The 15,357-nt window shown below is 46.0% G+C and overlaps 1 protein-coding gene across 6 annotated transcripts in view; it reads left to right on the forward strand.

The window, feature by feature from the left end:
- sned1 (sushi, nidogen and EGF-like domains 1) overlaps positions 1–15,357 on the forward strand; it is a 221,787-nt gene that overhangs the window by 94,000 nt on the left and 112,430 nt on the right. For all 6 annotated transcript variants that reach the window (XM_052475605.1, XM_052475606.1, XM_052475607.1 and 3 more), the window contains exons 2-3: positions 9,543–9,830; positions 9,919–10,059. In XM_052475605.1, the coding sequence (XP_052331565.1) occupies positions 9,543–9,830; positions 9,919–10,059 (429 nt within the window). The remainder of the gene's footprint in view (positions 1–9,542; positions 9,831–9,918; positions 10,060–15,357) is intronic.

A 15,357-nucleotide genomic window follows, 5' to 3' on the forward strand; every position in this document is an offset into this window, starting at 1 on the left:
TGAATGATGGCAGGTCCTACTGCCTGTAAACACACAGTCCAGTTCATAGTGAATGATGACAGGCCCTACTGCCTGTAAACACACAGTCCAGTTCATAGTGAATGATGACAGGTCCTACTGCCTGTAAACACACAGTCCAGTTCATAGTGAATGATGACAGGCCCTACTGCCTGTAAACACACAGTCCAGTTCAAAGTGAATGATGACAGGCCCTACTGCCTGTAAACACACAGTCCAGTTCAAAGTGAATGATGACAGGCCCTACTGCCTGTAAACACACAGTCCAGTTCATAGTGAATGATGACAGGCCCTACTGCCTGTAAACACACAGTCCAGTTCAGAGTGAATGATGACAGGCCCTACTGCCTGTAAACACACAGTCCAGTTCATAGTGAATGATGACAGGCCCTACTGCCTGTAAACACACAGTCCAGTTCATAGTGAATGATGACAGGCCCTACTGCCTGTAAACACACAGTCCAGTTCAAAGTGAATGATGACAGGTCCTACTGCCTGTAAACACACAGTCCAGTTCAAAGTGAATGATGACAGGTCCTACTGCCTGTAAACACACAGTCCAGTTCATAGTGACTGACAGGCCCTACTGCCTGTAAACACACAGTCCAGTTCATAGTGAATGATGACAGGCCCTACTGCCTGTAAACACACAGTCCAGTTCATAGTGAATGATGGCAGGCCCTACTGTCTGTAAACACAGTCCAGTTCAAAGTGAATGATGGCAGGCCCTACTGTCTGTAAACACACAGTCCAGTTCATAGTGAATGATGACAGGCCCTACTGTCTGTAAACACACAGTCCAGTTCATAGTGCCTGTAAACACACAGTCCAGTTCATAGTGAATGATGACAGGCCCTACTGCTGTAAACACACAGTCCAGTTCATAGTGCCTGTAAACACACAGTCCAGTTCATAGTGAATGATGGCAGGTCCTACTTCCTGTAAACACACAGTCCAGTTCATAGTGAATGATGGCAGGTCCTACTGCTGTAAACACACAGTCCAGTTCAAAGTGAATGATGACAGGTCCTACTTCCTGTTAACACAGTCCAGTTCAAAGTGAATGATGGCAGTCCCTACTGCCTGTAAACACAGTCCAGTTCATAGTGAATGATGGCAGTCCCTACTGCCTGTAAACACAGTCCAGTTCATAGTGAATGATGACAGGTCCTACTTCCTGTTAACACAGTCCAGTTCAAAGTGAATGATGGCAGTCCCTACTGCCTGTAAACACAGTCCAGTTCATAGTGAATGATGACAGGTCCTACAGCTGTAAACACACAGTCCAGTTCATAGTGAATGATGACAGGCCCTACTGTCTGTAAACACACAGTCCAGTTCATAGTGAATGATGACATGCCCTACTGTCTGTAAACACACAGTCCAGTTCATAGTGAATGATGGCAGGCCCTACTGCCTGTAAACACACAGTCCAGTTCATAGTGAATGATGACAGGCCCTACTGCCTGTAAACACACAGTCCAGTTCATAGTGAATGATGACAGGCCCTACTGCCTGTAAACACACAGTCCAGTTCAAAGTGAATGATGGCAGGCCCTACTGCCTGTAAACACACAGTGCAGTTCAGAGTGAATGATGACAGGCCCTACTGTCTGTAAACACACAGTGCAGTTCAGAGTGAATGATGGCAGGCCCTACTGCCTGTAAACACACAGTCCAGTTCATAGTGAATGATGACAGGCCCTACTGCCTGTAAACACACAGTCCAGTTCATAGTGAATGATGACAGGCCCTACTGCCTGTAAACACACAGTCCAGTTCATAGTGAATGATGACAGGCCCTACTGCCTGTAAACACACAGTCCAGTTCAAAGTGAATGATGGCAGGTCCTACTTCCTGTAAACACACAGTCCAGTTCATAGTGAATGATGGCAGGCCCTTCTGCCTGTAAACACACAGTCCAGTTCATAGTGAATGATGGCAGGCCCTACTGCCTGTAAACACACAGTCCAGTTCAAAGTGAATGATGACAGGTCCTACTTCCTGTAAACACAGTCCAGTTCAAAGTGAATGATGGCAGGTCCTACTTCCTGTAAACACAGTCCAGTTCAAAGTGAATGATGGCGGTCCTGTGTGGTAAATGGCGAGTTTGTATGAAGGCCTACTGTAGCTCTGATTGGCTATAGCGTATTGGTCTGTGTCGGTCCTGTACTGGACGAGATGTGTTTTTATTAGGTTTTATTGACTGCAGTGTCTATTAATTGTCCAAACACACTTTCCACTTTCTATATTACTATAGAATTTTCATAAATGTCTGAGCATTGTAAGAATTTATGAAAATGACCATATCTAAGTGGTCGCTCGTCAGAAAATGTTTTTTTTTAAGTGTCATATTCTTTCCTGGGGGTGTAAATGGACCAATTTTAAGGAAATGTCATGTTGCTAAAATGCTGTCAGTTCCACTTTAAATGTAACAATATTTCACACACACAACTAATTTTCAAAGAGATGGCTGACAACAAGAAGTGCACTGCAGTAAAAACTACTTAACTTGTAGTTGAAAGTCATCCTTGAAAAGAGAGAAAGCTAACAAATTAGCAACAACATCCTATTTGATAACACACCTGCTGTAGCCACCGCAAACTAGCAGACAACAAAAGCTAGCTTGCTAGACCGTGGGGAAACTACTGCTCCTTATTATTGGTCTTCAAGAAGGCAGATGCCTTTTATCTAGCTTCTAATGGCCCAGCCAATGGCTGACGTAGCTAGGAAAGAAAAATTGTGGTTGAATAGTTTTTTCTCTTCAGCGTTTTAACCCTTTCCTTTCCAACAAAAATGTAAGAGATTAAATCAGAACATAATTGAAAATAATAATATAACACATAACTTCTTCAGGATTGGTGGGTTCCCCTGAAGGACGGTTGAGCTAATGTAGGCTAATTTGATTAGCAAGAGGTTGTAAGTAAGAAAAAAACGTAAGAAGAAGATTTTCCAGGACATAGACATATCTAATATTGGCAGAAAGCTTACATTATTGTTTATCTAACTGCACTTTCCAATTGACAGTAGATTTTAAAGTGAAATAAATATCATTCTATTGTTTGAGGAGAGTGCACAGTTTTGAACAAACTTTGCACATACACTGATGCCATCTAGTGGCCAAAATCTATATTGCACCTGTGCTGGAATAATACATTATGTCCTTTCTCTGATGGTACAAAACACGGTTGTTGTTTATCTTTGAATTATCTTTTACCAGATCTCATTTTTATATTCCTCTACATTCCTTTCCACAAACCTCAGTGTTTCCTTTCAAATGGTATCAAGAATATCCTTGCTTCAGGGCCTGAGCTACAGGCAGTTAGATTTGGGTATGTTATTTTCAGAGAAAATTGAAAAAAGGAGCCAATGAAAAAATTACAATCATGGTCTTGAATTGGACTCATTTTGCTGGTCTCGGTCTTGACTCTGTGCCCCACCCCCCCTCCGGTCTTGGGTGTTGACTAGGACTCAATTAGTTCCGGTCTTGGGTGTTGACTAGGACTCAATTTGTTCCGGTCTTGGGTGTTGACTAGAACCCCCAGTCTTGGTCTTGAACTTTAGGTGGTCTCGAACACAACATTTGGATCAAATCCTTGGCAGGTCACTACTGTAAGACCAGACCCAGACCTGCATGTGTGTGTGTGTGTGTGTGTGTGTGTGTGTGTGTGTGTGTGTGTGTGTGTGTGTGTGTGTGTGTGTGTGTGTGTGTGTGTGTGTGTGTGTGTGTGTGTGTGTGTGTGTGTGTGTGTGTGTGTGTGTGTGTGTGTGTGTGTGTGTGTGCATCATGACTTCGGGCAGGTGTGTGTGTGCGGGGGGGTCATAACCCATAACCTGGTTTTCTCAGCTGCTGCCTGCCATGCCATCTGAATGAACAAAGACACTGTCTGTTCCAAACATGAGGAAGTGGCTACAGTACATCTGCTCAAAGAGTCTACCGATGTTCCCTCTAAGCTCGTTATGAGTAGAAGAAATATTAGCCTGTGCAGAGAGGCACAAGATTGAAGTTCACTCAACTTCACTCTAGACTTTCCCCCATTAGTTAACACTATCAACGTTTCCCTTTATCATGGGGACTCGTGATCGACTCAACGCAATATTAGCCACTTTCATTGCAACAAAAACTAACTCTGCAAGACTTGCAACAGACTTTTGTTGTAGGCAGAGTGCATCAGAGTAGGATTCTATTGCATTGACAGGCATTACCCATTCTCTACGCCGACCGGTGCACAATAACCTATCACAGCTGCAGTAGGCCTATATGCAAATAGATCATTGCCTTATATGGATCTGTGCCATTGACTTTGAACTGGACTGTGTTTACAGCATGAGCGGTCGTGAGTAGATGTGCTTGTTTTGAGATCAAAATGTTCACATTTTTTCTTTGCTAGTTAGTGAGTTATTAGCCCAGCTAATTTCTAGACAGAAATGTGAGAGTGAATGATGCCAGGTCCTACTTCCTGTAAACACACAGTCCGACAAGAGCACAAAATGCATTTCTTTGAAAAGCGAGTCAGGTAAAGAGCTTTTTATATATATATTTCATTGTATTTTTCTAACCCCTTCTCTTACATTTACATTTACATTTAAGTCATTTAGCAGACTCTCTTATCCAGAGCGACTTACAAATTGGTGCATTCACCTTATTCACTCTTCGGAGGACAAATATCTTTGTTTGTTTTTTACAGTTTTTTTGCTACATTTACATGTACATACATTTTACTTTTCTACATAACAATAACATTAACAAACATAAACTCTTTAATCCCACCCTCTCAGCCCATCCCGTCTATCACCATAGACCACCCTCTCAGCCCATCCCACCTATCACCATAGACCACCCTCTCAGCCCATCCCGCCTATCACCATAGACCACCCTCTCAACCCATCCCACCTATCACCATAGACCACCCCCTCAGCCCATCCCACCTATCACCATAGACCACCCTCTCAGCCCATCCCACCTATCACCATAGACCACCCTCTCAGCCCATCCCACCTATCACCATAGACCACCCCCTCAGCCCATCCCACCTATCACCATAGACCACCCCTCAGCCCATCCCACCTATCACCATAGACCACCCCTCAGTCCATCCCACCTATCACCATAGACCACCCTCTCAGCCCATCCCACCTATCACCATAGACCACCCCCTCAGTCCATCCCACCTATCACCATAGACCACCCTCTCAGCCCATCCCACCTATCACCATAGACCACCCCCTCAGCCCATCCCACCTATCACCATAGACCACCCCCTCAGCCCATCCCACCTATCACCATAGACCACCCCTCAGCCCATCCCACCTATCACCATAGACCACCCTCTCAGCCCATCCCATCTATCACCATAGACCACCCTCTCAGCCCATCCCACCTATCACCATAGACCACCCCCTCAGTCCATCCCACCTATCACCATAGACCACCCCCTCAGCCCATCCCACCTATCACCATAGACCACCCTCTCAGCCATCCCACCTATCACCATAGACCACCCTCTCAGCCCATCCCACCTATCACCATAGACCACCCTCTCAGCCCATCCCACCTATCACCATAGACCACCCTCTCAGCCCATCCCACCTATCACCATAGACCACCCCTCAGCCCATCCCACCTATCACCATAGACCACCCTCTCAGCCCATCCCACCTATCACCATAGACCACCCCTCAGCCCATCCCACCTATCACCATAGACCACCCTCTCAGCCCATCCCACCTATCACCATAGACCACCCCCTCAGCCCATCCCACCTATCACCATAGACCACCCCCTCAGCCCATCCCACCTATCACCATAGACCACCCCCCTCAGCCCATCCCACCTATCACCATAGACCACCCTCTCAGCCCATCCCACCTATCACCATAGACCACCCCCTCAGCCCATCCCACCTATCACCATAGACCACCCCTCAGCCCATCCCACCTATCACCATAGACCACCCCTCAGCCCATCCCACCTATCACCATAGACCACCCCTCAGCCCATCCCACCTATCACCATAGACCACCCCCTCAGCCCATCCCACCTATCACCATAGACCACCCCCTCAGCCCATCCCACCTATCACCATAGACCACCCCCTCAGCCCATCCCACCTATCACCATAGACCACCCTCTCAGCCCATCCCACCTATCACCATAGACCACCCTCTCAGCCCATCCCACCTATCACCATAGACCACCCCCTCAGCCCATCCCACCTATCACCATAGACCACCCCCTCAGCCCATCCCACCTATCACCATAGACCACCCCCTCAGCCCATCCCACCTATCACCATAGACCACCCTCTCAGCCCATCCCACCTATCACCATAGACCACCCCTCAGCCCATCCCACCTATCACCATAGACCACCCTCTCAGCCCATCCCACCTATCCCCATAGACCACCCCTCAGCCCATCCCACCTATCACCATAGACCACCCCCTCAGCCCATCCCACCTATCACCATAGACCACCCCCTCAGCCCATCCCACCTATCACCATAGACCACCCCCTCAGCCCATCCCACCTATCACCATAGACCACCCTCTCAGCCCATCCCACCTATCACCATAGACCACCCCCTCAGCCCATCCCACCTATCACCATAGACCACCCCCTCAGTCCATCCCACCTATCACCATAGACCACCCCCTCAGCCCATCCCACCTATCACCATAGACCACCCCCTCAGCCCATCCCACCTATCACCATAGACCACCCCCTCAGCCCATCCCACCTATCACCATAGACCACCCCCAGCCCATCCCACCTATCACCATAGACCACCCTCTCAGCCCATCCCACCTATCACCATAGACCACCCCCTCAGCCCATCCCACCTATCACCATAGACCACCCCCTCAGCCCATCCCATCTATCACCATAGACCACCCTCTCAGCCCATCCCACCTATCACCATAGACCACCCCCTCAGTCCATCCCACCTATCACCATAGACCACCCCCTCAGCCCATCCCACCTATCACCATAGACCACCCTCTCAGCCCATCCCACCTATCACCATAGACCACCCCCTCAGTCCATCCCACCTATCACCATAGACCACCCCTCAGCCCATCCCACCTATCACCATAGACCACCCCTCAGCCCATCCCACCTATCACCATAGACCACCCCTCAGCCCATCCCACCTATCACCATAGACCACCCCCTCAGCCCATCCCACCTATCACCATAGACCACCCTCTCAGCCCATCCCACCTATCACCATAGACCACCCTCTCAGCCCATCCCACCTATCACCATAGACCACCCCCTCAGCCCATCCCACCTATCACCATAGACCACCACCATGTTTTGATTTTTTGCCATTCCTGACCTATCACCAGAAACAACCTACCCCTCTGGATAAGAGTGTCCATCCACCTAAATGTAAATAGACCAAATGTCAATACCCAGAATAATTGACCACCCCCTCATTGATCCCTATCACCATAGACCACCACCATGTTTTGATTTTTACCTGTGAATCCCTGTATTCCTGAACCTGTGACCAGTAACAGCCTACATTACCTGGTACTCTCTGGATATAGCCATGTGTCTGCTAAATGACTTAAATGTAATTATGTAAATGTCAATAGCCAGAATAATTGACCTATTGTGTATATAGCCTGGTATTACCTGTATATAACCATGTTATTACCTGGTACTCCTGTATATAGCCATGTTATTACCTGGGACTTCCTGTATATAGCCATGTTATTACCTGGTACTCTGTGTATATAGCCATGTTATTACCTGGTACTCCTGTATATAGCCATGTTATTACCTGGTACTCTGTGTATATAGCCATGTTATTACCTGGGACTTCCTGTATATAGCCATGTTATTACCTGGTATATAGAGCCATGTTATTACCTGGTACTCTGTGTATATAGCCATGTTATTACCTGGGACTCCTGCATATAGCCATGTTATTACCTGGTACTCCCTGTATATAGCCATGTTATTACCTGGTACTCTGTGTATATAACCATGTTATTACCTGGTACTTCCTGTATATAGCCATGTTATTACCTGGTACTTCCTGTATAGAGCCATGTTATTACCTGGTACTTCCTGTATATAGCCATGTTATTACCTGGTACTCCCTGTAATAGGCATGTTATTACCTGGTACTCCCTGTATATAGCCATGTTATTACCTGGGACTCACTGTATATAGCCATGTTATTACCTGGTACTTCCTGTATATAGCCATGTTATTACCTGGTACTTCCTGTATAGAGCCATGTTATTACCTGGTACTTCCTGTATATAGCCATGTTATTACCTGGTACTTCCTGTATATAGCCATGTTATTACCTGGTACTCCCTGTATATAGCCATGTTATTACCTGGTACTTCCTGTATATAGCCATGTTATTACCTGGTACTTCCTGTATATAGCCATGTTATTACCTGGTACTTCCTGTATATAGCCATGTTATTACCTGGTACTTCCTGTATATAGCCATGTTATTACCTGGTACTTCCTGTATATAGCCATGTTATTACCTGGTACTCCTGTATATAGCCATGTTATTACCTGGTACTTCCTGTATATAGCCATGTTATTACCTGGTACTTCCTGTATATAGTAATATAATATAATATAATATATGCCATTTAGCTGACGCTTTTATCCAAAGCAGACTTACAGTCATGTGTGCATACATTCTACGTATGGGTGGTCCACAGAAGGAATCGTATATTACCCACTACCCTGGCGTTACAAGCGCCATGCTCTACCAACTGAGCCACAGATAGCCATGTTATTACCTGGTACTCCTGTATATAGCCATGTTATTACCTGGTACTCCCTGTATATAGCCATGTTATTACCTGGTACTTCCTGTATATAGCCATGTTATTACCTGGTACTTCCTGTATATGACCTTGTACTTCCTGTATATAGCCATGTTATTACCTGGTACTTCCTGTATATAGCCATGTTATTACCTGGTACTTCCTGTATATAGCCATGTTATTACCTGGTACTTCCTGTATATAGCCATGTTATTACCTGGTACTTCCTGTATATAGCCATGTTATTACCTGGTACTTCCTGTATATAGCCATGTTATTACCTGGTACTTCCTGTATATAGCCATGTTATTACCTGGTACTTCCTGTATATAGCCATGTTATTACCTGGTACTCCTGTATATAGCCATGTTATTACCTGGTACTTCCTGTATATAGCCATGTTATTACCTGGTACTCCTGTATATGTTATTACCTGCCATGTTATTACCTGGGACTTCATATAGCTGTATACCTGGTACTTCCTGTATATAGCCATGTTATTACCTGGTACTTCCTGTATATAGCCATGTTATTACCTGGTACTTCCTGTATATAGCCATGTTATTACCTGGTACTTCCTGTATATAGCCATGTTATTACCTGGTACTCCCTGTATATAGCCATGTTATTACCTGGTACTCCCTGTATATAGCCATGTTTACCCATTTTGAAACAATGCTAACCTTCTTCTCTCTTCCTCTCCTCCCCAATAGGTAAACAACAATGGCCTGGTCTCGTTCCTCAGAGAGGTGTCTCAGTTCACACCTGTATCGTTTCCCATCGCCGGAGACCGGAGGGTTGTGGCGCCGTTCTGGGCTGACGTGGACAACAGGCGGGCGGGGCAGGTCTTTTACAGAGAGAGTAAAGACCCGTCTGTCCTCCTGAGGGCCACGGCTGACGTCAGACGACACTTCTCTGAGTTCCCAGAGTTCAGTGCGACGTGGATCCTCATCTCAACGTGGCACAAAGTCACCTTCTTTGGAGGAAGTGACATCACACCGGTTAGGATTCTCAACCAATTAAAATACATATATCAATCAATCAATCAATCAATCAATGAAAATATGTACTCTACGCTGTTCTCTGCAGGTGAATTCGTTCCAGGTCATACTGATCACCAACGGAGAGGTATCCTTCACCATCTTCCAGTATCATGAGATCACCTGGACCACAGGCATGCACGCCAGCAGTGGAGGAGACCTGGCAGGGCTAGGAGGCATCGCTGCACAGGTAGGGTCACGGAGAAGTCCCTCACAAACCATGTTTATAGGTAGGATGACAGAGATGTCCTCACAAACCGTGGTTATAGTGTAGGATCACAGAGAGGTCCACACACACAGTTTATAGTGTAGGATGACAGAGATGTCCTCACAAACCGTGGTTATAGTGTAGGATCACAGAGAGGTCCTCACACACAGTTTATAGTGTAGGATCACAGAGATGTCCACACAAACCATGTTTATAGTGTAAGATCACAGAGAGGTCCTCACAATCCGTTTTTCTAGGTAGGATGACAGAGAGGTCCTCACAAACCGTGGTTATAGGTAGGATGACAGAGGTCCTCACAAACCGTGTTTCTAGTGTAAGATCACAGAGATGTCCTCATAAACCGTGGTTATAGGTAGGATGACAGAGAGGTCCTCACAAACCATCATAAATATATTCAGAAACCATAGCTATCTTCCCTGTTTTGTCCTCAGAACAGCCTAAATTCTTCGGGGCATGGACTCTACAAGGTGTTGAAAGCGTTCCACAAGGATGCTGGTCCATGTTGACTCTGATGCTTCCACAGGGATGCTGGTCCATGTTGACTCTGATGCTTCCACAGGGATGCTGGTCCATGTTGACTCTGATGCTCCCACAGGGATGCTGGTCCATGTTGACTCTGATGCTTCCACAGGGATGCTGGTCCATGTTGACTCTGATGTTTCCACAGGGATGCTGGTCCATGTTGACTCTGATGCTTCCACAGGGATGCTGGTCCATGTTGACTCTGATGCTTCCACAGGGATGCTGGTCCATGTTGACTCTGATGCTTCCACAGGGATGCTGGTCCATGTTGACTCTGATGCTTCCACAGGGATGCTGGTCCATGTTGACTCTGATGCTTCCACAGGGATGCTGGTCCATGTTGACTCTGATGCTTCCACAGGGATGCTGGTCCATGTTGACTCTGATGCTTCCACAGGGATGCTGGTCCATGTTGACTCTGATGCTTCCACAGGGATGCTGGTCCATGTTGACTCTGATGCTTCCCACAGGGATGCTGGTCCATGTTGACTCTGATGCTTCCCACAGGGATGCTGGTCCATGTTGACTCTGATGCTTCCACAGGGATGCTGGTCCATGTTGACTCTGATGCTTCCACAAGGATGCTGGTCCATGTTGACTCTGATGCTTCCACAGGGATGCTGGTCCATGTTGACTCTGATGCTTCCACAGGGATGCTGGTCCATGTTGACTCTGATGCTTCCACAGGGATGCTGGTCCATGTTGACTCTGATGCTTCCCACAGTTGTGTCAAGTTGGCTGGATGTCCTTTGGGTGGTGGACCATTCTTGATACACAGAGGAAACTATTGAGTATGAAAAACCCAGCAGCGTTGCAGTTCTTGACACAAACCGGTGCGCCTGTCACCTACTTAACCCCGTTCAAAGGCTCTTAAATATTTTGTCTTGTCCATTCACCCTCTGAATGTCACACAGACACAATCCATGTCTTAACTGTCTCAAGGCTTAAACATCCTTCTTTAACCCCGTCTTCCTCCCCTTCATCTACACTGATTGAAGTGGATTTAACAAGTAACATCAATATTATTCACCTGGATTCAAGCATTTCGCTACACCCGCAATAACATCTGCAAAATATGTGTATGCGACCAATTAAATGTGATTAATCTGGTCAGTCTATGTCACGGAAAGAGCAGGTGTTCTTAATGTTTTGTATACTCAGTGTTTATGTCTATATATACATTTGGAGAGCAGGTGTTCTTAATGTTTTGTATACTCAGTGTTTATGTCTATATATACATTTGGAGTGCAGGTGTTCTTAATGTTTTGTATACTCAGTGTTTATGTCTATATATACATTTGGAGAGCAGGTGTTCTTAATGTTTTGTATACTCAGTGTTTACGTCTATATATACATTTGGAGAGCAGGTGTTCTTAATGTTTTGTATACTCAGTGTTTATGTCTATATATAAATTTGGAGAGCAGGTGTTCTTAATGTTTTGTATACTCAGTGTTTATGTCTATATATACATTTGGAGAGCAGGTGTTCTTAATGTTTTGTATACTCAGTGTTTATGTCTATATATACATTTGGAGAGCAGGTGTTCTTAATGTTTTGTTTCCAAATATACATTTGGAAAGTTTTCAGACCCCTTGACTTTTTCCAGATGTTTTATCGTAACATCCTGACTCTAACATTGATTACATTTTTTAGAATCCTCATCGATCTACACAAAATACCCCATAATGGCTAAGTGAAGATTTTTCAAAAATGTTTGCAAATATATTAAGAATAAAAAACAGAAATACCTTATTTACATAAGTATTCAGACCCTTTGCTACATGACTCGAAATTTAGCTCAAGTGCATTCTGTTTCCATTGACCATCCTTGATGTTTCTACAACTTGATTGGAGTTCACCACCTGTGGTAAATTCAATTGATTGGACATGATTTGGAAAGGTACACACCTGTCTATATATGGTCCCACAGTTGACAGTGCATGTCAGAGCAAGAACCAAGCCATGAGGTCAAAGGAATTGTCAGTAGAGCTTCGCGACAGGATTGTGTCGAGGGGAAGGGTACCAAAACATTTCTGCAGCATTGAAGGTCCCCAAGAACACAGTGGCCTCCACCATTCTGCAGTATTGAAGGTCCCCAAGAACACAGTGGCCTCCATCATTCTGCAGCATTGAAGGTCCCCAAGAACACAGTGGCCTCCATCATTCTGCAGCTTTGAAGGTCCCCAAGAACACAGTGGTCTCCATCATTCTGCAGCTTTGAAGGTCCCCAAGAACACAGTGGTCTCCATCATTCTGCAGCTTTGAAGGTCCCCAAGAACACAGTGGTCTACATCATTCTGCAGCATTGAAGGTCCCCAAGAACACAGTGGCCTCCATCATTCTGCAGCATTGAAGGTCCCCAAGAACACAGTGGCCTCCATCATTCTGCAGCATTGAAGGTCCCCAAGAACACAGTGGCCTCCATCATTCTGCAGCATTGAAGGTCCCCAAGAACACAGTGGCCTCCATCATTCTGCAGCATTGAAGGTCCCCAAGAACACAGTGGCCTCCATCATTCTGCAGCATTGAAGGTCCCCAAGAACACAGTGGCCTCCATCATTCTGCAGCATTGAAGGTCCCCAAGAACACAGTGACCTCCATCATTCTGCAGCATTGAAGGTCCCCAAGAACATAGTGGTCTCCATCATTCATAAATGGAAGAAGTTTGGAACCACCAAGACTCGTCCTAGAGGCCGGCCGCCCGGCCAAACTGAGCAATCAGGGGAGAAGGGCCTTGGTCAGGGAGGTGACCAAGAACCCTGTGGTCACTCTGACAGCTCTTCAGAGTTCCTCTGTGGAGATGGGAAAACCTTCTAGAAGGACGACCATCTATACAACACTCCACCAATCAGACCTTTATGGTAGAGTGGCCAGACGGAAGCCACTCCTCAGTAAAAGGCACATGACAGCCCACTTGGAGTTTGCCATAAGCCATCTAAAGACTCTCAGACTATGAGAAACAAGATTCTCTGGTCTGATGAAACCAAGATTGAACTCTTTGGCCTGAATGCCAAGCGTCACGTCTGGAGGAAACCGGTCACCATCCCTACGGTGAAGCATGGTGGTGACAGCATCCCTACGGCGAAGCATGGTGGTGGCACCAGGGGAATCCAGATGAAAGCTATGATCCCTTATTGATGTTACTTGTTAAATCCACTTCAATCAGTGTAGATGAAGGGGAGGAAGACAGGGTTAAATAATGATTTTTAAGCCTTGAGACAATTGAGACATGGATTGTAAAACATTCGCCGATTCATGGATTGTGTATGTGTGACATTCAGAGGGTGAATGGGCAAGACAAAAATGTAAGTGCCTTTGAACGGGGTAGTAGGTGATAGTAGATGGTAGTAGATGGTAGTAGGTGGTGGTAGGTGGTAGTAGGTGGTAGTAGGTGGTAGTAGGTGGTAGTAGGTGGTAGTAGGTGGTAGTAGGTGATAGTAGATGGTAGTAGATGGTAGTAGGTGGTGGTAGGTGGTAGTAGGTGGTAGTAGGTGGTAGTAGGTGGTAGTAGGTGGTAGTAGATGGTAGTAGATGGTAGTAGGTGGTGGTAGGTGGTAGTAGGTGGTAGTAGGTGGTAGTAGGTGGTAGTAGATGGTAGTAGGTGGTAGTAGGTGGTGGTAGGTGGTAGTAGGTGGTAGTAGGTGGTAGTAGATGGTAGTAGGTGGTAGTAGATGGTAGTAGGTGGTAGTAGGTGGTAGTAGGTGGTAGATGGTAGTAGATGGTAGTAGGTGGTAGTAGTATAGGTGGTAGTAGGTGGTAGTAGATGGTAGTAGGTGGTAGTAGGTGGTAGTAGATGGTAGTAGGTGGTAGTAGGTGGTAGTAGGTGGTAGTAGATGGTAGTAGATAGTAGGTGGTAGTAGGTGGTAGATGGTAGTAGATGGTAGGTGGTAGTAGGTGGTAGTAGATGGTAGTAGGTGGTAGTAGGTGGTAGGTAGTAGGTAGTAGGTGGTAGTAGGTGGTGGTAGTAGGTGGTAGTGGTAGTAGATGGTAGTAGGTGGTAGTAGTAGGTGGTAGTGGTAGTAGATGGTAGTAGATGGTAGTAGGTGGTAGTAGGTGGTAGTAGGTGGTAGTAGGTGGTAGTGGTAGTAGGTGGTAGTAGGTGGTAGTGGTAGTAGGTGGTAGTAGGTGGTAGTAGGTGGTAGTAGGTGGTAGGTAGTAGGTGGTAGTAGATGGTAGTAGGTGGTAGTAGGTGGTAGTAGGTAGTAGTAGTAGGTGGTAGTAGGTGGTAGTAGGTGGTAGGTGGTAGTAGGTAGTAGGTGGTAGTAGGTAGTAGTAGTAGGTGGTAGTAGGTGGTAGTAGGTGGTAGTAGGTGGTAGTGGTAGTAGGTGGTAGTAGGTGTAGTAGTAGGTGGTAGTAGGTGGTAGTAGGTGGGTAGTAGATGGTAGTAGGTGGTGTAGGTGGTAGTAGGTGGTAGGTAGGTAGTAGATGGTAGTAGGTGGTAGTAGATGGTAGTAGGTAGTAGGTGGTAGTAGATGGTAGTAGATGGTAGTAGGTGGTAGTAGGTGATGGTAGTAGATGGTAGTAGATGGTAGTGGTAGTAGGTGGTAGTAGATGGTAGTAGATGGTAGTAGGTGGTAGTAGGTGATAGTAGTAGGTGGTAGTAGGTGGTAGTAGGTGGTAGTAGATGGTAGTAGGTGGTAGTAGGTGGTAGTAGGTGATAGTAGATGGTAGTAGATGGTAGTAGGTGGTAGTAGGTAGTAGGTGGTAGTAGGTGGTAGTAGGTGGTAGTAGGTGGT

Source organism: Oncorhynchus keta, chromosome 22, assembly GCF_023373465.1.
Source record: "Oncorhynchus keta strain PuntledgeMale-10-30-2019 chromosome 22, Oket_V2, whole genome shotgun sequence".
NCBI lineage: Eukaryota > Metazoa > Chordata > Actinopteri > Salmoniformes > Salmonidae > Oncorhynchus > Oncorhynchus keta.